At 33.2% G+C, this 25,478-nt stretch overlaps 1 protein-coding gene across 1 annotated transcript in view; it reads right to left on the reverse strand.

Moving 5' to 3' along the window:
* Positions 1-2,029: 2,029 nt before the first annotated feature.
* Positions 2,030-25,478, reverse strand: part of LOC128222439 (uncharacterized) — a 34,246-nt gene continuing 10,797 nt past the window's right edge. Inside the window, exons 2-12 of the mRNA XM_052931442.1 lie at positions 25,184-25,275; positions 21,678-22,174; positions 20,541-20,699; positions 19,921-20,065; positions 19,501-19,572; positions 18,950-19,171; positions 17,798-17,869; positions 9,529-9,567; positions 4,756-4,823; positions 3,849-4,149; positions 2,030-2,488 (exon numbers count right to left, since the gene is read on the reverse strand). Coding sequence (XP_052787402.1) covers positions 2,037-2,488; positions 3,849-4,149; positions 4,756-4,823; positions 9,529-9,567; positions 17,798-17,869; positions 18,950-19,171; positions 19,501-19,572; positions 19,921-20,065; positions 20,541-20,699; positions 21,678-22,163 — 2,016 coding nt within the window. The 5' untranslated portion in view covers positions 22,164-22,174; positions 25,184-25,275 and the 3' untranslated portion in view covers positions 2,030-2,036. The remainder of the gene's footprint in view (positions 2,489-3,848; positions 4,150-4,755; positions 4,824-9,528; positions 9,568-17,797; positions 17,870-18,949; positions 19,172-19,500; positions 19,573-19,920; positions 20,066-20,540; positions 20,700-21,677; positions 22,175-25,183; positions 25,276-25,478) is intronic.

The raw sequence follows: 25,478 nt of genomic DNA on the forward strand, positions 1-25,478 counted from the left end.
TGACGTTTGCAATAATAACAATTAAGCTCAATGTTAATGACATAAAACGTTTCGAGAAATTGGGGCCTAGTCCCTTAGTTAAAGCTACATTTTGGACAATATCAAATAATTATGACATGCACGGAATCATAATGTTCACATACATATATTAACACACACTATCATAGGATGTAATGTACACAATTCTGTTTTTCACACTTTACAAAATTTCACAGGATCACTATCATTGTTCAGACCCAATCTTTGTACGATACTTAAATCTATGTATCAGTCGTTTACATTTATTATCAAGAGTGGCTATAATTGTTTAACATGCCATAAACTGTAGGTATTTAAGGGAGTTAGACACCAGATGATACAATTGCAAGAAAAAAGAAATCTGACATCGTTGTATACAACGCATTTAATGTGTTTTACATCGCTTACGACACATGCATCTTTCGCAGTTTTTGCGCAATTCTAGAATTCGGAATTGACTAGGTTTGTCTACCACATAAAATCGTCGGTATATTTATATGTCATCATACACAGAAATTATTTAAACTGGGAAACCGTTATGCGCTTGCTTTTTAAACGGGGAAACACAGATGAGATAGCAACATGATCGGCCTCTTACTAGCTCACATTGACAAATCAAGGCTCCTTTAAAGGGTATTAGTAAATATTAAAACATAGTTTAACATTAAACCTAATAGTGATGTAATTCTAACAAACAATAATAACATTAATAAAAGCAACAATAAAATATAAAGATTCAACTAATTGTTATCATTTAACCATTATTAAATAGCATTATTTCATTCAGATGATATTCTGATATGAAAAACGAAACACAAACTCTGTTATAAATGATATAACATAAAACATACTAATAAAGTAAATATTTTTTTGTCTTCTAAACAATTACTTCTCGCTGGTTATATATGATAAAGTAAACTTAAACTTCAACGTTTCGTGCCAATTCTCAAGAACCTTAGGCCTTGTTAACGTTTTAAGCTGAACTTGTTTATGACGTGTTCATGTATTTAGATCAAGCACTTAAAGCTCAAACAGTTGTCTCGAATCCAATGTTGAGATTGGTAAAACTACTAAAGTTACAAATGATGATGTTAACAATGGTGCAAATCATTTATATCATTTCTACGAACACAATCATGCAATAATGTATAATGCAACCAAAAGACACACACACACACACACACACACACACACACACACACACACATATATATATATATGACGAATCAAAACAATAAAAGTTACCATCATGATATAATGGTATTAATACTATCTCGTACATATCTCACCGCTTTAAAATGCAAATGATATGCGATAAAAAATATCGACTTCATTGGTAAATATTCGGCCATTTTCCATCGAAAACAACCTCGCATGTATGCCGATACATAAGTAGAAGTAGTTCGTAAAATTAATAATAGTTTTAACGCGTATTGTGAATTAAAAATTCTAAATTGATTGCCATTGAAATGTATTATTGCATGAATTATTATGATTCCCAAGAGTAAAGTAAATACGTTTAACTGCTAAATTGAAACTACTACGCGATCTTCTTGCAACGTAGATAAATGCCAATTTTTTGACATTGTAGACCGTCCACCAACATCTGAGGTTGTTTTCGATGGAAAATGACCGAGGAGTTCCGGATATATCCGAATGAAACATGATTTACTCCTGCAAAAAATGAAAACATGTTTTAAAAGGTGACTTGTACTACCCGCTCGTGTGTGATTTCAATCACTCGGGCAGCGAATTATTAACTATATTTCATACACTTTGTTACTCTAATCAGCCAGTATAGTTTTTAGTTTTGAACAAAACAAACATGACTTAACACAGCATACATAAATAATTCAGTTATAAATGCTATATGAATATGCACTTATAGGATAAAAAGAGAGTTAACAACTGTCAGTATACTTGTTATATTTCATAAAGCCTTCAGTGTTGTTTGAAACACTACAGGCCGCACCAACGCAAGCCGGCTTTTTATGTTTCTATCATACTGGAGGTATGCTTTACTCGTCAAATCTGTATTCGCTTCCTAGAGCAGCCATGGTTGCATCAATGTGCGTTGCATAAAACATATCATCGCCCTCTTGTCCCATATTAACCATTCCGACGACAGCCAGGTCCCTTCCATTTAAATTGCTGCCACCTCGTGGAGGGCTTTTAATGATATCTTTATTCACTACGAAAACGAGCGATCCGGAGTCACCATGTCGAGAAAATGGCAATCTGGAGGTCCCAGGTACAGAAGCCTGCGTCCCAAAGTCCCCGGGTTGCGTCTTCCTCGGTTGCCAAGGTTGTATTTCAATAAAACCTGTTTCCTTAGTTTCAAACGAAGAATCTATTCCTCGAACTTTTCCAATCGTTACACCTGTTGTCATACCATATTTTATGACAATGTCATTAAATGAGGGTGCCCACAGTTGGAAACCATTTAGAAGTGATGGTGCCCTTGTGAATCCTGTTTCAAGAAATACAAAAAATCAGAATTATAATACAGAGGAATTACGACTAATTGTATTTTGTTTCCATTGCTAAAAGTTGTAAAGTTATTTTCGATTGCATCATGTCGAATAACACGATAATAAACTATAATAGTTTATTGTGAAGACTTATCAGCCCGTTTTCGAATAACAATGCATAACTCCTACGTTGCTAGGAATTTACATCGATTTACGCATTTAATGTTTATTCTAAAAAGTAATTTTGGTGATATTTTAAGTTTAAATATGAACTCACTGTTTTGTATTAGAATAAAAACTGTACATATATGATGCCCTTAGGAACTGTATAAAACTTATGATACATTTATAACAATTTCTTCTTCAAATTCATATAAAAACTAGATTATTATTACGAATTTCAAGTTAGTTGTTTTTTTGTTCATTGTTTAGTGATGATGAAAATCAAAAATGGAATTAGCTTTATCTTAGTAATACACAAGTGCTGCTAAAGAAACTAGTCATTGATCAAATTAAAATATGCTTTATTTTTATACGGTGGTTTGGTTACGTAGATATCAATATGTTTAACCTTCTGTATTTGTGAGGCCCATAAATATACATTTGTAGTTTGATTGAAATCATTTTATAAAATTATTCTAAAAACAAAAATATGATTTGATTTGTAATTTAAAATTTCATTCTAAAGACTTATCATTTTTACTCTTTTCGAATAGTTTTTTTTTTCTTATTACTAAGAATGAGCGGTTAGTAAGTCATGTATAATTGGTGGTTTTCAAACTTATCATGAATTGACAGAAACTCTGTTGGAATAAATATCGGTCTGTTACTATGTGGGGTTATTAAAGTGACCCAATTTAAAAACAATTTCAGGACAACACATTTCACAACACTATGCTATAACATCTAACAACGAACATAAAAGTGTTTTAATGCTCTTGAGATATTAAAATTTACTCCAATACGAAAGATTAAGAGGAAATCCTCAAATAATACTTAAAACTTTTTTTTATTTTTTGTCTTGGAAAGAGCAAATCTTTGAGTAAATAACTGCAAACCAATAATATAAGATTGCTGACAAAAAATCAGATCGTAGTTTTTATATTTCCGTTCGAAAAGTAATGTTTTATGGCTTTAACCGTTTCTAACGGTTTAAGAAAAATGCATAAAACATCATTTTTTGAACTTAAATATAAAAAATCTGCGATCTGATTTTTTGTAGCAGTGTTATATAACTGGTTTCCATGGATTTTCGCAAATATTGGCTCGTTCCAAGACAAAAAATAAAACGTTGTCAAAACGTTCATTCTGTGAGAATGCAGCTTTAAGCCCCCCTGGACATACATTCGTTCAACATACCAAGGTCGTCCCAATCCCAGTCAATATCCGCTAGCTGAAGTTTTTTAGGCAATTCCAGGAGCGCCACATCCACGTGCCTTTCACCTCCAAGTGCTGCTTTAGTAACTGAGACGTATTGCAGGCCCGGTGTAGACATAGCAACTGGCAAACCAAAACGTTTAAGGCGGTCTCCTTCATAAACTTCAAGCTCTGTTCTGCGCCTCGTAACTTCTTCTTCCTTTAAGGCTACATGGGCTGCAGTGAGGGCAAACGTCTTGTCGTTCACGCCTTGTCTTCTTATTCTGCCTTGAACGGTTCCATCCTGCGTGTAAGCGTCATTTGAGGGCATTTGCAACGTATGCTTTTGGACACACATAGACTGTCTTACATCGATTTCATATTCACCAAAGTGACCAGGGAAAAAGTCCCATCCAACCGGCTTCCAGTGTTTCAAGAAAACAAAAAGAACGATACAGCCCTTTTCAATCAGAGTAATGATGCTGTCTTTCTCGTTAAATCTGCTCGATTTGTAAAATGAGAAAGAAGTGCGAGAATAATTCGGCCATTCAGAAAAAGCAGCGTGCGCCGACCTAACAGCAGAGTTAATGTTTTTTTCATCTTCTCTACTTTCAAAGCACAAATCTTCCTTCGTTTCCTTATTCCTGATAGAAAAATCTTCATTGCAGTGGCCATATGCATACTTCATTTTAACCGGATATCCACCAATATACTTTTGGTCACTTGGGCTGGTACTTTATACCACAAACGCGATGCAGTTATTTTTTGGATTTATAGCAGGATAGACAATCTTCGCATTTGGAATGTTTCTTTTCAGGTTGTTGCTTACAAAGCGACAGAAATCCCTTAAATTATCTGTTTGTGTCGATAGTTTGTCAACGGCCTTAAGAAATGTATCGTAAGTTGGTACCTTTTCATCTTTTAGTAACTCCCAAATGCCTTCAATGTCAACATTCTTCAAACAAATACCCCAGTCATCTAAAAATAAATAATTAAGCATGTATTATGTCCAGTTTTCGTTTACCGCCCTGTGTTTCCTGTAGATGGGTGAATGCGTGTAAACCGAGCGTATAAAATCATATGAATCGCGTGATTTTAATAAGGTAGAACATACACATAACATTGTTTAGTTAATCGGGAAGTAATTTTGTCATAATTCAACTGATTATGGTCAGAGAGACTGTTCCCTTAAACTAAGGAGTTAAACATGGAATAATAGAAAAATAATTAAAAACAACGATGCACAAAGGTGCTATAACTAAATGATTTATGCAAGGCCTTTGTCAAACTTACATTTATGGCAAAAAAATCATTACTAATAAGGAAAAGCAAATGTCATCGTACTGGAATATGACCTCTCTGTTGCAACCGTCGAAAACAGTAAATTGATATAAATCCTCTATTTTAATGTTTGAATAGCATTGCTTTAATCCCTAGCTATATGCATATAAATTTACTACGGACCTAAAATCTTTCACGGATTCAGGTCAAACCTTATCAATCTTAAACCTAAATGCTCAGTGTAAATTTAAACACTTAGGCCACACCAAATTGATAACTTGTTCATCGGATTTTTAACAAAAAATAATGGGGCGAGCGAGCGAAATAATAATAAAAAAATTGTTTTGCATTTAGCAAAAAAGAGGAGCGAGCGAAGAGCGAACAAATATATATAGTCAATTAACTCACTTTTGCTCATATTTTATTCACTTATTAACTAAACAATGATATTGTAAACAGTACAAGAATAACATCCAGTGAAAGAATGATAACACTTAAAGGCAATTCTATACAAATATTAGTTTTGAGATCAAACAAATGCTAATTGAGATCAAGCAAATGTATTTCTTTAAATATTTAATAAATGAGAGAACTCAAAACCACAGTTTTCCAGTTTTTTAAACCTTTTTGAATTATGTTTTTTTCAAAATACCCTATGCATGGCTAAGTTAAAGCCTGGACTCAAGCGCCAATGGTCACAACCACCTGCCTGCCCAATGGCATTTCCAAATCTATTAACTAGGTTTTCCACTTTTCCTTAGGAAAACTTGGTTAAAAATAATTCTCTTTTAAAATACATTGTCATATCTCATGCCATGGAAATGACTAGACAAGGTGACTTGAAAAATAAATATAGGCATTTGCAATCAAACATAAACTACAGCTATCACTCTTGCAATGACTACACGATAGGTCTTGGTAGCCATCTTAGTTCTGGAAGAGAATTTACAAAAATCCTACACCGTATTGTTAACCATTTCAGCACCAATTATGTCACAGAAAATTCCAGCCAGCGCCAGATTGATTTTAGTATTTCTCAGAAATTAACGCCTATTATTTTTAAACTTGCAGATTTTCCTTAATTTTTTCAGATATGATGTTCAAATTTAGACAAGTAATAGAAATACAAAAGGCACTTTTACATCTTTAGTACTGCAAATATTGATTGTGTTAATTTTCTTATATAGTAAAAAAAAATATTTCAAGAAAATACAAGAATATGCAATATTTTTTCATAGACAAAAAACTATTTTTTCATAGACAAAAAACCAATCAGCATAAATATTTAACACTTGAATGATTCCCATATATAGTTTAAATATACAAATGAACATCTAAAAAATCTACAAACATTTATTCGCAACACAAAGTGTGTTTTGGAATAACAATGCATAGTTTTTCTTCTTAAAAGTGGTGATATTTTAAAGTCTAAATATTAACTCACTGTTTTGTATAACAAGAGGAACTGGACGTTTATGATGCCTTTACGATCTTCAAAATATTTAGGATACTTAGGTTAAAATTTCATCTTTAAATTCATAGGATCTTAAAAAACTAAATTATTGAAATTATGAATTTTAATTTTGTTGTATTTTTGTTCAGGTATGATCCAAAACAAAGATAATAAACAGCATCCTTGTAATACACAAGTGCTGCTAAAGAAACTAGTCATTGATCAAAACAAAATGTGCTTTGAAACGGTGGTTTGGTAATGTAGATATCAGAATGTTTAACCTTCCTTGTTTATGAGGCCAATAAAATGTATAATTGTAGTTTGATGGATTTTGTTTTGGATATTATTTGATTTGTAATCAAATATTGCATTTTACTGCATTTCGGATAAAAGTTGTTTCTTATTTACTGAGAATGAACGGTGACACTTGAATGATTCCCATATATAGTTTAAATATACACATGAACATATAAAAAATTTACAAAAATTTATTCGCATCACAAAGTGTGATTAATACCTTTTCCAATCACACAGTCTGACAGCATTATTTTTTTATCCTTTTTGACTAATATTTACAAAATATACACAATCCGGCTTGTTTGATGTTTTTTATGAATGGTAAAACTCATTGGATTGCATGAAGCAAATAGGAATGTCAGTCAGGTTAATTTTTAGCGTCACCCTACTGTCAACGAACATTGACTCATCGGCGACCAAGGCCTCCACCACGAGCACGCCCTCGTTGCCTCATGGGAACAGGAATTTCCTGATCCGCTGCATCTGAGGAATCTGAAATTTTAATAAGCAATATTATACATAAATGTGCATTGTAGTATAATGTAGTATGCATTACTGAAACAGTTTGATGATAACACAAGAAAAGTGGTGCTCGTTTCTTGGCCAAACTTTATTTTTCTATTACTGTACATGCATTGCATATGAATTAAATGAACACTATACTCTGATCTGTAGCAAAATAAAAACAACCATGCATAAATCATTATATGTATATTTTTGAAGGCAACAAATAATACAAAAAATACATCGTATATATAAATTATTACTATATTAACAGCAAAATAACAAAGAAGTTAAAATACACACCTGAAGTTTTTACCTGGACAGGTGTAGTAGGTAAAGATGACCGATTGAAAACTGTCTTTTCATGTTTAACGGTCATCCGAATTCCCGTCAAACATATCCGTACCAATTTCAAACTTTGGATAATCACTGTCATTCACGATAAAATTCAACACTTCATGCCCAATATATATACGTTTACTTTTAACGGGAGCTAAATTAAAACAAAAACATTTGTCCAAAATTTAATCAAACTTTAAAAGGTGGTAAAATTGTCATTTGTTGACGTAAATTTCAAGAATCAGGAAGTGAAATTGTCAATTTAGTCTCGATCATTTAGACGCATTTATACCGTTCAAGGTTACACACCACCATTGTCATTTCCTCTATAATTCAATGAGAAATGATTAATTTTAAACAACATATGAAGGCATTTCGAGCGAATGCAGACTATGATAAACATATATATTCTTAAAGTACAAGCTTTGAATTAAGCCAATAAAAAAGGGGGGTCAAGTTATTCCTAAGAAAAATCTCTCCAATTGAAAAACAAACTCTCAAAATTCCACAGTCCGCCATGACAGTTCTTCCAAAATTACCTTTCAACTATAGGGCAGCAGTTTATGCTTAAATCTCTATTCTAAATGATAAATCAAGCAATAATAGATACTTAAGGTATTAAAGTTTCAGGAATAAGGATATTTTTGATTTACAGTGTATTGAGCATGTGAAAACATGTCTATCAGTCATGAAAACATTATTTTTTTATTGAGAATTTTCCACACAACGGAAGTACATATGACGCTATGGTGACGTCATACCTCAATGACTCTAATTAGAGCGGCTGCACGATTGAGCAGGTGCTTTGATAATTGTTACGATCGTATAACGCGGTTATAAGGGAAAAGGCTACATTCTACTAAACAAATTAGCGCTCGTAAAGATAATAACTATATTTTTTAGATGGTGCGGGCGCAAGTGATAAAAAAATAAAAATATTTTTTTTGGTTTTCTGAAGAAATAGGAGCGGGAAATCCGATGAACAAGTTATTAATTTGGTGTGGCCTTAATGACAATACATGAAAAAAACACATTCGTGAGAAATTTGCACTATATTTTCGTAATTTAGTAAGTATCTCACTGTACGGTAGGCAACGCACTCATAAGGTTGTCCAAGTTCATCTTTATTCATAAAACATCTAATGTCATCTCCTAACGTAAGTTGCCTAACATTTTTTTTTAAATCATAGTCTCTTTCAAATACATCGTTGATATATATTTTGTACATAAAATTATGAATTTTGATTAAAGTCCATGAAAACTAAAGCTATCACAGGAGAGACGAGACAACACGCAAACAAACTTGACACAGGATAACATGTATTGTTTCACGCTGATATTACAATATTCATCACCATGAGTATCAATATGCAGCACCACGCTACATAAATTACTGATGTGAGCGTGAGATGGATCATCAGCGTGCACAAGAACTTCAATGTACACATAACGTAAGAAAACAACAACATTCTATGGCAAATTGTCCGAGCGGGCCCTGCCGACTGTATGCTACTAGGCTTAAAATTAAACGCTTGTAAAGTTTTAAATCTAGATTCGATAAGGGAATTTGGAAATGATAAGTGCACACTATTGTTTCTAAAGCAGACGAACAAGCTGAATCCATTATACCCATGATACAACTTTGTTGTGTGTGGGGGATACTTAAGTATTTTTGACATTATCAAAACTTTGTATATGACTAGTGAGGAACTTGAATTAGGATAAAAGGACTTACGTTAAGATTTGGCTTAAGATGTTCTATGAATAACTGCCTCAGTTTTTCTCATGATTAATTATTATATCAATTACCTTTGTCAGAATCCTTGTTGTGTTCTTCACGTTGCTGAACTGTAATTGATAGGGTCATCGTTAACACAATATTTGTATGCGAAGGCGTAGTCTAGATTGTTTTTTAATGGTTTGAAAGATCGTAACTATGTGTACTGACTAAATGTTTATACTAAGCATTTCAAGAAAGCACGACTAAGTGAATAAAAGTTCACGTCCTATATAAAAATCAAATTATTGAATACTGTGAGATGAGTTCACAAATGTCAGATGCGACACATCTTCTAAAGGAGCTTGAAAAATCTGTGAATATTCTTTAATTTAGAGTTATGGCTGTGACAGAAAGAATTGCTTAAACATCTATAGTGTGCGAAATGACCTTAAAAGGTGTCCTTAGTAATTTAAAGTGTGATCTCTGAGATGACAGCAAAAATCCTATGCGCGACATACCATTGTGTTGTACAACTATGTGAAATTGAATTGCTATTGATTGTAACAAACAACACTGACCTTCAAATGTGACCTGTAGAGATAAGAACGCGAGTTTTATGTTGAACACCTTATCATGGTGCTTTATATTTCTGGTGCTTTATATTTCTTATGAAGTTATGGCCCTTTATCGCATATAAAGCAACAGTTGAACGTTGGCGTCCGATCAATTCTACGGCGCAACTGTTTCATACACATTATGCCCAAGACCTACCTGTAAGATATGTACTAAATTTCGTTTTAACTGATCATGTTGGTGTTTGGAAATGCACGTGCAAGGTGAAATTGACAAATCATGAAGTAGTGTAGAAAATGTCCACGATTTGTGTCGTTCGGAAAGCAGTAAAAAAGTCATATTAAAATTACCTGTTCATGTCTTACCAATAGTATATGGTAAGATGATATAACTAAATGATAATGGAGTCAATTTCAAGCTGCCGTCCCTGACGTTTTGCTAAAGCCAATAAACAGACACAGTTCTTTTAACTTGGCTTTTACAAATCGTCACGAACGAAAAAAATCGAACACATGATTCCCTGATTATTGTGATATTGAGTAAATATAAGGACAAAAGGGATCAAACTGAGCGGAAATTCAACGACTTCTATGACGTCAGCGTATGGGTCGCGCTCCGCATTGCAAACTATTGTGTTGACATCTTTACGGAAAGAAAACATATATAAACCGTGATATTAATTTCACTGATATTGGTTATGGTGTACAAGATACTGTTCACTCTTGTTAAATAATTGTTAATATTTAACTAATCAATGGTTTTGCCTTTAATTCCTGATAAGTATTTGATTTGAAATGGACTTTCTTAACGTGACACTCTTATTCAAAATCAATACACACGATTCTGGTACCAACTTTTGCCTGGAAAGTAGACTTTTTCTTTAAATTTTGTAAAATTTATGCGTCCAGTTTGTGGCGAAAAATATTTCTTCGATCGACATCTTAGTCTGGTATCATAACTTTAAAGATAAAAAAGTTATTGAACAGATTGTGGCTTAGGAGGCAATGTTTAGAAATAAGCGTTTTGATTTTTTTCCACATTTTTTGTATTTTCTCGGGAAATATGGCATATCTGTGTATTTTGTAACTGTGCTTGCATGTATATATTCCTATTTTCCAAACTTCATGGTTATTACTCGAATGTTCATGCTAATTATCACGAGTCTTTCAGTTTGATATGCGATGTGTATCATAATTTGAAGTCAACATTTTCAGTTCAGGAACGGACGCATACATTTTTCAAAATTTAAAGAAAAAGTCCAAGTACCATGCAAAATGGTAGGGTGACTTTCAGCTCAAAAGGCCACTATTAAAAGGGGTAACCCGGACCCCCCCTTTGCTACATTTCATGTTATATACCAAAATGACCGGAAAGGTCTGAAGTTTATCCGACTGCCGGCATAAATTGGCATAATTGGCGGCGAGCCGAGAAAATCCAAGATGGCCGACGAAGATGGCCGCCAAAATATGAAAATCAGCTATGCTCTGTTTTGCCTTGTTAATCGACCTTTTCATCTCGTTTCAACACTATTTTTCACCTAAACTGTAAGAATGATCATACCTTATGCTTTTTAGTGATGACATAGGGGGAAAAGGGGAAAATATAACTTTTATACAAAAAATATATATAAAAAAATGCCCAAATTTTGCAAGGGAGTGTGGAATTCTAACATATATCTTTTGAATAATTGCATCCAGTAACTTTTTCTTGTATTATAAGATAACTTTGATTACTTATACATAAATAAATATGTTTTTATATGAGTTTTAACGAATTTTTATCCAACCAAAAGCTGTTTCAGGTGGGTGGGGTAAATTGAAGCTGTTCTGAAAAACGGACCAAAAATTGAGAATTTTCTTAAAGTTTCATTGTGAGGAAAAAACTGCTAGGTTGCATGCAACTGACATCTGCAATTATGTTGTATCAAAGCATGATTATCAGGGTAAAAGCATAAATTTGCATAAACAGTGGCGAGCTAAAATTATCCAAGATGGCTGACCTTTAGGTTGGATTCCCGGCAACATGGACAATTTTTCATGATTATATGAAAGTTTATTAATGAACAAATAACAAAATAGTGATATTTAAACAATTATATCATTTTTTCAAAATGAATTAACTTCATTAAATCAATGATGGATAACATAATGACTTCCAAGATGGTTGCTAATAGTTGATATCTTTGACAAAATAACCGTAGGCACATACAAATAATTTTTACCATTTTGCATGAGTATATACAAGTGCATCTTAATAACACTTCTGGGAACTAATAAAATCATAAAGCTAATTTAGCAATCTTCTAACTCAACATCTGCAAGTTCAGTAAACAAGTTCTGACATGAACTTGTGTTTGTCAAGTACCCCTTACAATCGCATGCTTCGGTACAAGGTTGCTCATTTGAACAACAAACACAATCATCTTTGCATGAATTACAGCAACTACAAACCAAATCACTTAGCAATTCAGGGGCAGCTGCAGCCTGTGTCATCATCTGAGGACTAAAAAATCCTGAATGTGAATCAACAGTATAACCATAGTCCACTGGATCAGCCAATGGTGTTGGGGATAATGCACCTCTCCAGATCAACAATTGGTACATACATCGAAGCAAGTGGAGCATGAAACTGTCATTGGTTGGAGGAAGTTTCCTTGGTTTTACTTTTGTTTTTGCAAGAACAAGATTTGTTCTTAAAACATTCAGTGATTTACAATTGTTTTGACCATACAACAAGCCAACAAAAACAACAGCTGCTGCCTTTGTCTGAGGTAAAAGTGTGGACTGAGCCCCAAGGTCTGCAAGATCACTGACTTGCTCTACCGATTTGGTCATGACTTGGAAAGCTCTGTTTTTACCAATACCAAATAATGAAGAACATGTATCACAGCCCGTGATACAAACTACCGGTAACAATATTTGTGTAACTTCTGGCTGAAGAGATTCAACTGCGGAATGAACTGGAATATACCTTGTTCGATCAAAATACGCCACTTTACGACCCGTTTTGAAAAATATATTTTCAACTCTCAACTGATCAAAATGCTGTACAAGGAGAACAAACACATCGGTGTCCGGACTAGCAAAAACAATTGTATTTGCACCTAAATCAGATGCATGTGCAACATGAAATATCAGTCGAACATCTGCTTCCTACTGATCGGATGTTAGGCCACCAACAAATGCTACGGACAGACCGTTGACTTTTAAAGCCTTTGTACCCATACCACCAGCAACAAACAATGTCTCACCATTGACAAGAATATCATGGGCATGCAATGCAAGGTGTTCTGTATAAAGTTTAGTCAACTCACTTTTACTCTTAGTGCTGGTCAGTATATTTTTCCAGTCCCTGATCTGCATATTTGGTTGAATTGTAACTGGCGCATGGGAAAGAGTTTCACCCCGTTTTTGGCGTGTTTGGGCCTTCAAACTGTTAGTCATATACCTATCGAAAACCACATGGATGTGTTTGATACCATAACTGCTGACTAATACACATCTCCAAAACTCTGAAGCCATTTCTGAGTAAGTGATTTGTCTATTTGATGAAGGTTGAAGCATTTGGACAATAGCCATCCCATCAAAGACAATACAATCAGCAGCAGCTGGGATACTGTAAATAACCTCATCTTTAACAAGACCTTCAATTTTGTCTTGGAAGTTGGATTTCTTTGTCATTGTTATGGAACCTTCATCAGTGAACAAACTAAGAGGGACTGGGGCATTTTCAAATGATAAAACCCGTTGCAAAGGCACCTTTTTGAATGTATTAATGGCTTAAAGCCGAAGATACATCTCCCCACCATTCATCTGAACAGATTTTGTGGCCGTTTGAACAACAGACTTAGACAGAGCCATGGTTTTTATTTTAACCCGTGCCATTGGATCAAAGAATGACTTTTTTGTTGACTGGTCTTCTTCAACTATGAACCTCTCACTAACAAAGGTTTGCAGCAATCGTTTGCCTGTATCATGACAATTTAAAAGGCTCTCCTCCACCTCAAGCAGGGCTGCTACTCCTGTAGCAATGTTTACTAGCTTTTCAGGGGGAAACTAAAGAGAAAACGGATCTATAAATGATTCATTCTCAAAAAGGGACAACATCTGACTAACTGCACTAGTGTATGATTTGTATGGAATGAAGTGTCTGTGTGATGTTTTGTTGATGTGGTCTGTATGCGGTTTGCAAATGCTATGGCATACTTTGCGGTTAACGGTCTCTCGATAAAATCGATTTGAGCGTGAGAAAATAGAACTGTTGTGATTCGAACTTAGGTTGTATCCGCAATAGGCAAACGCTCTATCCACTAGACCAACAAACCATTGCTTAAAGTTTATTTTAAACATTGTTAAATACACATACCATTCAAAATAGAGAAGACAACAAAGCCGTTCATTGGTCAAAAGATAATGAGTGCCAGTTCAATCCTTACGGACTATATTTAAGTTTTTTGTTATGTTTATTTTAGCTAGATTATAACTAGTTTACATGTATTTGAGTCCAGTGGAGTATTATAATTTTATATACTTGAAGGAGTCTTTTGCTGACTGGAAATAGTATGTAGAGCTGCTGATGTCAGGAAGTGACGAACGTATGTGTATGGCAATGTGTAGCCATGGACATTAAGATCATCGATTAACGTTTTACTGCCAAATGTATGGTGTATGTACACTGTTAATCCGAGATGTAATAACAGATGGCTGGACAAGTGTTGTAATATGGCTTGAAATTGAAATAATAGTCTGTTCCACGACTGTTTCATTCAAGTCTACACCATCGTCAAGTTTTGACTTTGCTGATAACCAGGTGACAAAGCGAACAAGTAGTGGGTCTAAGAAATCTCTTTGATTTTCAAGACTAAGTTCATCAGAAGAATAATACTCATTTTGAAGCCCTTTAGTATGTTTGATTCGTTTTCTCAAAATGGTTGCTGCTTCATGTAAGATTGAAACATCTTTAGCATCTGAGTTTTCAAAACTTTCTATAAGGCTAGTATCTAGATCTGACTGCTCTTGCATTTCGTTCAGTGATTTTTCTAATGATACAGCTTTACACAGTGCTTCATCAACACTTAATTCCCTTGAACAGACAATGTCAGTCATCCCTTCCCTTGGAATGAACCTCAGTTCAGGCCAGACTTGTCTAAAGACATGTTTAATGTGCTTTGATTTTAATTAACTGGCTCCAATGTGAACATTTGTGTTTGTACAAATTTCAATAACTCGATTTTTGATTTTCGAAAAATCAACAGTCTCCTTGTTTTCTATCATTTCATAATATTCAGATTTTAAAACTGTTATAGGGCCTTCTAGTTTACTCTTTTGTGGAGTTTTATAAGTGCTGTTGCCACTTTCTCTTAAGTAATTACTGAGACAGGCTTTTTTGCGATGATATCTCGCTTCAACTGCAACAAGATCACCACTACACCCAAGTAGCCTAGCATGTAACGCATGGTCATTTTTGGCTTCAGTCACTTTTAAAAGGTTGGTTATGAATATAGAATTTTCATTTGTGGAGCCTTCCACTTTCGACCACTCATTTCTATGTTTGTTGCTACATCTTTTACTACAGATAAAACAGTTCTCTTTCCAATCAAATTCTTTTTTGTGATCTGGTAAATTTGTTTGGTGTGTTGTCATTTTGTTGCTGATCAATCATGCCATTGCTATTATAGCCGTTATAAAATGGGTGCATAAACTTTGATATGCATGCCTTATGGTAGTGAACTGCTTTTTCATTGTTCCTTATCATAGACTCATACTCTACAAAATTGCAGATATTTCATCATTTCTGCCTTTACAAGTTGTTAGCAATGAATCAAACTTCTTTGAGTTAAGTGTAATTCTATTGCTCTGGAAACCTTTCTTACAAAAACAACATGTTTCTGGACTGAATATTAATTTTCTCTTTTTTGAAGTACATGGGACCGCCTCAGAAACGTCCATTATCAAACTTTCATACTGAAAATACAGTGGATATATTTGAAGGGATATAATTTACAGTTGCACCGTTTTTCATAAAAATAATAGATTTATTTGCATTTCAAGCATATATTGTAATATTTATACTTATTCAGCTGTCTTGTAGCGAACATACACGTAAACACATTTTTTGAACCATTTTCACTCATAACATTATTGCAAATTATCAAAACAAATAGTCTAGGACACTCTCAATTCAACTTTTCAAGTTTCTGATCACATAAATAAACAATCCACCCATCTCTTAAATATTTTAACATTTTATACATGACAAAACACACTTACTATGTTTAAGAAGGAATAAATGTTTAATATTCAGTATAATTATACTCACTTTAGTGTCAAATGTTGAAAAAGGGCCTTTCTTTACATGTTTTTAAATTTTCCCGCCGAAAAAACTTCCACGGTGCTGATGTAAATTTTATTCCTTGAAAATGATCCTACCTGTATAAATGGCTTTTAATTTATAAAATCCTTAAATTAATATGCTTTGATCAAACATAATTATAGATGGCAGTTTTGCAACTTAACAGTCTGTTTTCTCTAGTATATTCTGAACTAAATCCTGACCTGGTCCGAATTTTAAACCACTTCAATTTACCCCACCCACCCCAAAACAGCTTTTGACAATTTATGACTTGGTGATAGATGGAAACAAATTTGTAAATTATGTATAAATGTTTATAGTTATCTTTTAATCTAAGAAATAGGTAATGGGTGCAATAAATAAAAAGATACAAATTAAAATAGTACCTTCATATGCAAAATTCTGGCAAAATTTTCACTATTTATTATGAAAAAATTGTAAATCATTTATATTTTTACCAAGTTACATCCTGAAAAGACATGAACCATCTATATTCTTGCAAATGAGATGGAAAAATATGTAAAAATAAGATAAAAAGTTCTATTAACAAGGCAAAAAAGAGCATAGCTGATTTTCAGATTTTGGCGGCCATCTTTGTCGGCCATCTTGGATTTTCTCGGCTCGCCGCCATTTATGCCAATTTATGCTGGCAGTCTGATAAACTTCAGACCTTTCCGGTTATTTTGGTATATAACATGAAATGTAGCAAAGAGGGGTCCGGGTCCCTGTTTTCAAAAGTGCTGAAAGTCACCCTACCAAAAGTTGGTTCCTGAATCGGTACTTTTCATTCTAAATCCGCCATTTTGTTTGCCATGAAACATTTTTCTCACTTAATGTTTGCATAAACGGAATTACATCCTCCCCCTTGACATGTATAACAAACATAATTTTTGACTGAAATCTTTTACTACTTACTAAATAATGCATTTATGGAAAATATTAATTACTGAAAACAAGATTGTAACTGTGTATTTAAAAGTAGAAAGCGCAAAACTATTAAATGGTTGGTGAATACTAAAAGATATACTGTGATCTACTATAGTTTCGTAAGGTAGAATTAATGTGTTTTATCGACATTTCTTTCAAATTAAACTCGGTCTCCTTCATAAGATTCATTGTTTTCGACATTTATTCATCATTAAAGGAATATAAAAACAATAGTGTTAATTGTGGTAAATCTTGTTTGTGAGTAAGAGTGCATCTTTAAACTCTATTTGTATTGGACTTTTCTGTTCCTGTTAAAACTCATCACCATAGTTTCAAGTTCTTCTCGGCACAAAAATTCCGACATCCTACATAATCTAAACTGATTTCCGGTTATCAAACTGCCTAAACAATTCTTGTCAACATTTCAGTAATTTATTTTAATGGAAAGACAACTAAACGATTATAATTTCTTATAAATTGTTTACAGCTTGTGGGATACAAACTAACCTTTCACGTTTTGTTCCCTTTCGCCGTGACCACTCTTATCTAATAAAGTATGTTCCAACTCGCGTGTGAGCCCTATAATGCAAAAATGATGGAATTAGACCGGGAATAAAAAGCCAGATAATACGATTATTGAATTTTATAAGATACATAGAATATGATGTGGCAATAACAGCCGCTGGTTAAAAAAGTTTTTTAATGATTTCATTATCTTGAAATAAAAGTGTTGCTTAGAAATGTATAGTCAAACCACAAGGTCTGAATAAACAAAGATCAGCTAATTCAACTTAATAATATATAAGACTGCTTTGAAGGTCAACGGAAATATACTGTAGTTGTTAGAGCATAGGTTCCAAAATATTTGTAGTAAGGTTTTATGTTATGATGTTAGTTCGAGTCCTACAATAGCCTTGCAGGTTTTTTTCTGTAATTTTCGTATTTTAGTTTTAACAAATGAATTCCTTCGTATCATTTAAATACTTTTTAAGGTTTTGAAGTTTCTAAGTACAGTTCTCAACTATAACTGGATGGAGTTGAGATTAAATTGGAAAAAAGATAGAAAACAAACTCTTTTCCTTGTAGTTGTGTAGGTCTCGGAATTACAAATATAAATTTAATAAAAGGAAACATAATAATTGAGATTGCAATGACACTGTAAACATGTTTTAAGTTTGAAAATTCAATGACGTTACCTTTTGTATGCACTTAAACATTATTTTCCTTCATTTTTTATGTACATGTTCGCAGACTAAGATTTATATGCAATTACAAATTAAAACGGCAATATGAACAATCAAGCGCTTTTTAATTGCAAAATATGTCTATCATATCATTGCTTAACTTCAATGATTAGCTAAATATGCACTGATATTTGTTTTGCACTTTTCTATATACCACTTACACCATAGCCCTTTGATTAAATATTACATACCGAGTCTGTAACGTCGTGTATACGGTGATAATAGTGGATGAACTCCAAAGACAACAAAACGGTCTCTTTCACGTAACAAGTTTAATACAATGTCAGGTCATGTTAACCAAACAGTCCTATGTTCAGTAGCTTACAACTTTAAACTAATAATTCCCGGAGACGAATTCTAACAACACAGTTAATATTTTAGTAAATTGAAAAAGTCAAAGGAAACAGAACATTACCGTATTCTTCCAATGTCTTGCATGGCCAATCAAATCTCGGAGCATCGATCATTTCGAGAAATTTTTCATCGTTGAAGTCTTTCGGCTTCTGCCACTTGTGCCCGTATCCAGTCATCAGAACTAATACAATATCAGCAAGGGTCCAAATCTGCGGTAAACCAACGTCGTGTATAGCGTCAGCGTCTGAATCGGGCTCAGCATTGCAAACGGCTGCGTTGTCACCTTAACGTATTTATGGCATTAATAAACCGTGTGATTAAATCCAGTGTTGGTGAATATGGAGTTTGAGATATTTACTTGCTCCTGTTTATCATTTGGACACTCTTGTTAAATAATTGCTAACATTGATGGGAACTTATCAATAATTTTGCTTAATATTTCAAAAAATATTTAATGTTAATAATAATCCCAACAGCCTACACAATGTAAGCTGATTTCTGGTCTTAAAACTGCATAAAAACTACTTGTAAATATGTTAGTCATAATTTTTAGTGGACGAACAGTTAACGGTTTCTAGCATGGATAGAAACTGATGTAGGATACTAACTAACCTTGTACAGTTTGTTCCCTTTCGTCGTTACCAGTGTCATCACATATAGTGTGTCTCAACTCATGTTTGTTCTCTATAATGCAATTATTATGAAGGAATAAGAATCCAGTTAATAATTTGATTCATACGTACTATTGAATTTTACAAAATTCATAAAATGTGGTGTGACAATCACAACCGGTGATTAAACTATATTAATGAACAAACAAGTAAACGTGATGCAGATAATTTTAAGGTCTAAAAACAGGGTCTGAATTAACACAGGCCAGCTAATTCCACATTGTTGTTCAACGTCACTTTATATGAAAGAAACTGTTCAATGTTCAGTAGCTTCAGTAGCCTATAGCTTTAAAATATTAATTCCAGCTTGTTAAAGACGAATCAGACGCTAAATTTAGAAAGGAGACAGATTGAACAGTACCGTCATCTATGAACCCTGCTAGGTCTTTGCGAAGCCTATCAATCAGTTCATTCACTTCGCACGGTTTTTCTTCGAAGTTTGTCAGCATCAATTTGTTTAAGGCTTCATAATTAACAGCCGGTACCTTGACAGTATTGTGCTTGATCTGAAATATTGCAACATCAGGTAATGCAAACATAATAAATAAAAGAAGTCCACAGCCTTTCATTTAAGATATCCAATAAAACAATACCCATTTTTGTTCTACAATCATCCTCTGAAAGCTTGTTATCATACTCATAGAGTGTTGATTGGGATGAGGTAGATGATTTAAGTTTGCTCATGCTTAAAGAAATATTTTGCGTAAAAAAAGAATCTAGTCTATCCTAAAAATCCAATAAAAAACGCTTGATAATTTCTTAAGGATGTCCTTACTAACAGTAGTTGTAATTCCTGTTCACAAGAAACGTTTTAAAGCTTGGTTCGTAAGTGGGGCTACTGTTCTTTATCACTGTTCTTGATGAATGTATGCTATTGAAGAATAGTATTAAACTTAAAGAATACTTCTTACAATCATTACGAGGTGATAACCAGTAAATTTGTCAAATACAAATACTCTTTTGTGATGTACAACTACTTACGTTTCTTATTTGATTAGCGGCATGCTTAGCAAATGTATCATGCACAAGTTCCTGTGGATCTTCCAGTACGGCAATCATCTTGTCCAGGAATGCGTCTGTTGTGTGTTTGTCCAGCTCACAATGAGCGTTATGCATGACAATATTCCTTATCTGTTGCACCTGATTTTTGAATATATTATTCTATAATGCATTTAATGCTACTAACAAGATCATTAAAAGAACAACACATATTTTTGCTCTATGGAATGTTTGTATGACCAGCAAATCATAATATACTATATTCAAAATATGAATGTGTTTTTGATTTCGTATCACTTATAAGATATATGAACATATGCCCATTTGCATTTAAATCGTATTGACACAATTATAATTTGTTTGTTCTTTTTTTAAAGCCTACAACGATATACTTTATATTGTTAAATAATTTGTTTATACCACACTTATTAAACAAAGCATTAATAATTCTTGAACAAATTATGATTCAATTGAATGAACTTGCATGGTTATCTCTTCATACAAAAGATTAAAGTATTTTTCTAAAGTATTTAAACGATAATGCTGCCCTCTTGTTGTTTAGAAATCTCAATATTTTTTATCTCTAACTTCTATTTTATCAAATTTCCATTTTTCTTGAGGGTTAACATTTATTTCGAATAAGTTGATTAATTTTGCTAATTTTGCATTTGTATTCAGTGTTAATAACGAAAAGAGAATTGTTAAATTTCCTATAACCAGGACCAGGTGTATTAGGTATTTTAATTTAAACCGAAACAGCCATATGGTATGTTGTTTGTAGTATTGCTGGCCTGATGTCTGTTGTAAATATTTGAGGGGAAAAGTAATGGTCAATAAGCCAAAATTAAATTCTTTTTTTTCAGCATAATTATTACGTCGCCATGTAAACTGACTTATATTTGTATTTAGTAGCTTCCAAAATTGTGAGTTTTCATTAGACGTGATAAGTTTTTAACCGTACTAACTTCTGTAAAAAGCATATGTTACAAACTAGAAGCTTATGTGCGCCTTGCAAAAATAATATCTTTAAAGGAATATTAGGAATGATAAAATGGAAGACATGGTGTTATACATCCAAGTAAGCAATACCTGTGTTATAATATATTATAGTAAGCTTACCTCTATAAAATGCTGAATATTTACTATATGTTGATGTATAAACATACTGTTTTTACAGATACTTAAAAGTCCTGAAGCGTCTATCTGATATGAACTCGTTTTGTTCAAGTAGCCAGGTGAACTGAGATAACACTTAGCCACCTCCCAGTAACCGACTTGTGGATCCTGCCATTTCGTAGAATCTGTATTCATCCAGAATGGCTTATTTCTAACATGATTGTTTTGTATCTCTTTGTACATTTCATCACAGAAATGGGCTGGCCTGAATGGGGGTTTTACTTTAGTCTTGCCGTTTTGGCATTTACTGTTCACCTGACATTGATCATATGCCTGTGTTTTACACTTTGCATTCACATTAATTAAGAATGTTTTGTACTGCTGTTCGCTTTTTGTATCTACCCATCCCTGGAGACCGTTTTTCAAGTTCATGAGACCCCAGACCACTCTCATCCAGTTATTGCGTCTTGTTTCGATACTCTCAGCCATGTTTTATAATTCTGCAAAAGAAATTGTACAAAATACAATATTTATATCAATGAACAACACTTGCTTTATTAAGTCCCTTAATGCCGTCTTAATCGTTAACTTAGAGGCTTAGTGGAGTGGGTATTCGTTTTAATGAGTATATTTTATGTCAAGATGGCGACAAAAAAATAACGGCATACGCTAAATATGCTCGAAAAATGTTCAAAATGTTTGGCTGGTTTCTAAAGTTTCTTTCTCGAAAAATTCGTGTGTTTTCATTAAACGTGTTCAGGTTTAAAACAATGTATTTTAACTGTATAATTTAAATATAATATCATTTATCAGAACGATAAAAGTTCCTTTGCTCGGGAACGAACTCTTAGCATTCCCAATGATAGAAGTAATAGTTGGGTAGGCAACTTCATTTTTACGCCAATACAACTATCGATAGTAAAATGCTCGAAGAAAATTGTACTATTTAATACATTTATATTTGTCTAAATTATAGAAGCGTATTATCGAGCAAAATCCAGGCGTATATTAATACATTTAGAGTAACTACCTGAAAGGAGTATAGTAATCCAACATGAAAGACGCTTTTGATAAGAAAATGGATGTTGTAGAGCTAGTTTTATTAGTAAATAACATAAATAAGAAATACATTGAAATTCATTCAAAACGAACACAATGTTTAAATTCATAGCAGTTAGTTAGCTAATTTATATTTAAACACTATTTCATGTTTTAAATTGACAGCTTTACATAAAACAGTCATTTTATTAATGTTGTGAATTTCGAAAGTATTTTCTTATGGCGGGTTAAGTAAGGTTGTGAGCCTTATTGCGAAGAAATGTAAAATATCACTATGTTCTGGACATGTTTTACATAATATTAATTATTTGTTTCCCATAAACGTTGGCAAATTTTTGGTTCTGCTGTTTTTAAACTTCTTTCACTTTCTCGATTCGTATTCTGTGGAGTTAAGTCATAACAGATAAACCTTCCACGTGCCTGAAATTTACAAATGTGGAAAGCGAGAATTTGGGATTTTCAATGCCCTTTTTGCTAATATAATTTTATTTTGCACTATGTTCTTATCAATCCTCGTTTACTATTATTTTTGGTGCAGTAGAGCATACATGATAAAAGTAGATTTAACGCCCTCAATGTTCAAATGAGGTTACTTCATGTATATTTTGGAAGACCATTTGTATGTGAGACGTGCAGTGGAGTTTTTACTCATAATGGTCATTTACAGGAATAAGTCAGGATTATTAGAATTATATTAAATTCTGCTCCATAATCGCAGCGTATATGTGCAATTATGCAAAACAAATCATAAAAAAATACATTTTATATGCGTACTTAAATTCTCAAATAAAGTGGGGTTAACGCCAATCTCATTAAAATCGTTTCGCGACGTACACCTAATTTCATTACGTCATTAAAAATACATTTTTAAAGCGTGCTTAAATTCTCAAATAAAGTGGGGTTAACGCCAATCTCATTAAAATCGTTTCGCGACGTACACCTAATTTCATTACGTCATAAAAAATACATTTTTAAAGCGTGCTTAAATTCTCATATAAAGTGGGGTTAACGCCAATCTCATTAAAATCGTTTCGCGACGTACACTTAATTTCATTACGTCATAAGAAATACATTTTTAAAGCGTGCTTAAATTCTCAAACAAAGTGGGGTTAACGCCAATCTCATTAAAATCATTTCGCGACGTACACTTAATTTCATTACGTTATGTACATAGCGTACCATAGTGTTACGTCGTGAAGCGACTATTGGGAATCTGATTTTAATGAAATTGGGTTAACGCAAAGGATATAAAACGGTAGCGTACGATATCGTTTTATACTTTCGAAAAAATTGAAGCGCATCCTTCCTAATATTGAATAAGAAACTGCCTTTGACGCGCTCTCGCAGTAATGCACGTAAACATATTTTCACGAGTTTCACTTATTCATTATTCTAACTCATACTGGTCACAACTCGTACTCACATGGGTATGCTCACTGGTAACATAATTACGATGCTTCATTTCAATACATTGAAGAAAAGTGTTTTATATGTAAGGTATGGTGAAACAACAGTTTTTGCAAACAATTAAAGGGCGTAACCCCACAACAACTATATAAAGCAAAATCATAAAGAGTTTTTAATTTTATTAAATAGAGTTTTCAAACATGTTTCTAACAGTGTGAAAGTTCCTATCCAATACGTATACGTATTAGGAGATTAAAAATTGATTGACAATGAACATGTAAATTGTGTACATTGACTATTGCTGTCTTAATATGTCATAATTCTATCGAAGGAATTAAATTTACATTTTTGTATAATGAGTAGAACAGAATGTAGATTAAATAACACAAATTCAGTAACCTTGTATGCTTATGAGTTAAGAAAAGGTCTTACTCAATACATACCAAACTAGGTATATATTTCATAAGAATAATAGAGTTTCCTTTTCTTTTTATTGTTTTATCAGCCTCATTTTAAAGGGATTTGTTTATTCATGTTTTTGAAGTTCAGACTATTTTAATCATAAAACATGATCAAAGGTTAAAAGAGAGCTCTGTTGAATATGACTCAGTGCATATTGTCTCTGGCAACTTGAATTGTATCACGTTTAAGAGTGTTCTCTCTGTTTTTGTCTTCACATTAACTCTATAACCAATCTGAAAATATACTTGTCCTTGCCAGCATGGCACAAAACAGTTACGTCACTCACACATCTCTTCGAAATTCTACGCTCGCGCAAAAGGTATCATTTACAATCTCAATTGATAAAGTGATAAGTGCTGTAACTATTACTCAGCCAATAACTTTCAATGTTAAACTATATAATCCGGATTTAGATCAGAATAAGCCAGTTTTAGTTTGAGTATTACAAACTGAACAGCATTACTATTCCAGCAGTCGCTGTTGCTCCCTTGAACAAATTCACTTAACTTGTAATGAAAGAGCTAATTACCTAGATACCAAATGTATACTATATGCACTGCATGGAATTTATTTCATCTTACCTTAAATTGCTTCCATTGGTGTGCTAATAAACTGCAGCATCCAAGAACTTTTCTTCAGTTTAAATTGAAGGACGCAATATACTCTGGCATCTCTGAAATTCACGTTGACTATTATTAAACACTAGATGAAACATAACCTCCTTCAGAAATCGGTTTAGCTTCCCCCTTGAAACAAAATTGTATAACATTGAAAACATATTATATTTACCGCTTAAAAAAATGCAAGTGATTGTATGGTTTTTTTAGTTGAACATGAGCTGTCACAGAGACAGCGCGCTCGACTATTCCACCGTTT

The sequence above is a fragment of the Mya arenaria genome, chromosome 16 (genome assembly GCF_026914265.1).
Source record: "Mya arenaria isolate MELC-2E11 chromosome 16, ASM2691426v1".
Classification (NCBI taxonomy): Eukaryota; Metazoa; Mollusca; class Bivalvia; order Myida; family Myidae; genus Mya; species Mya arenaria.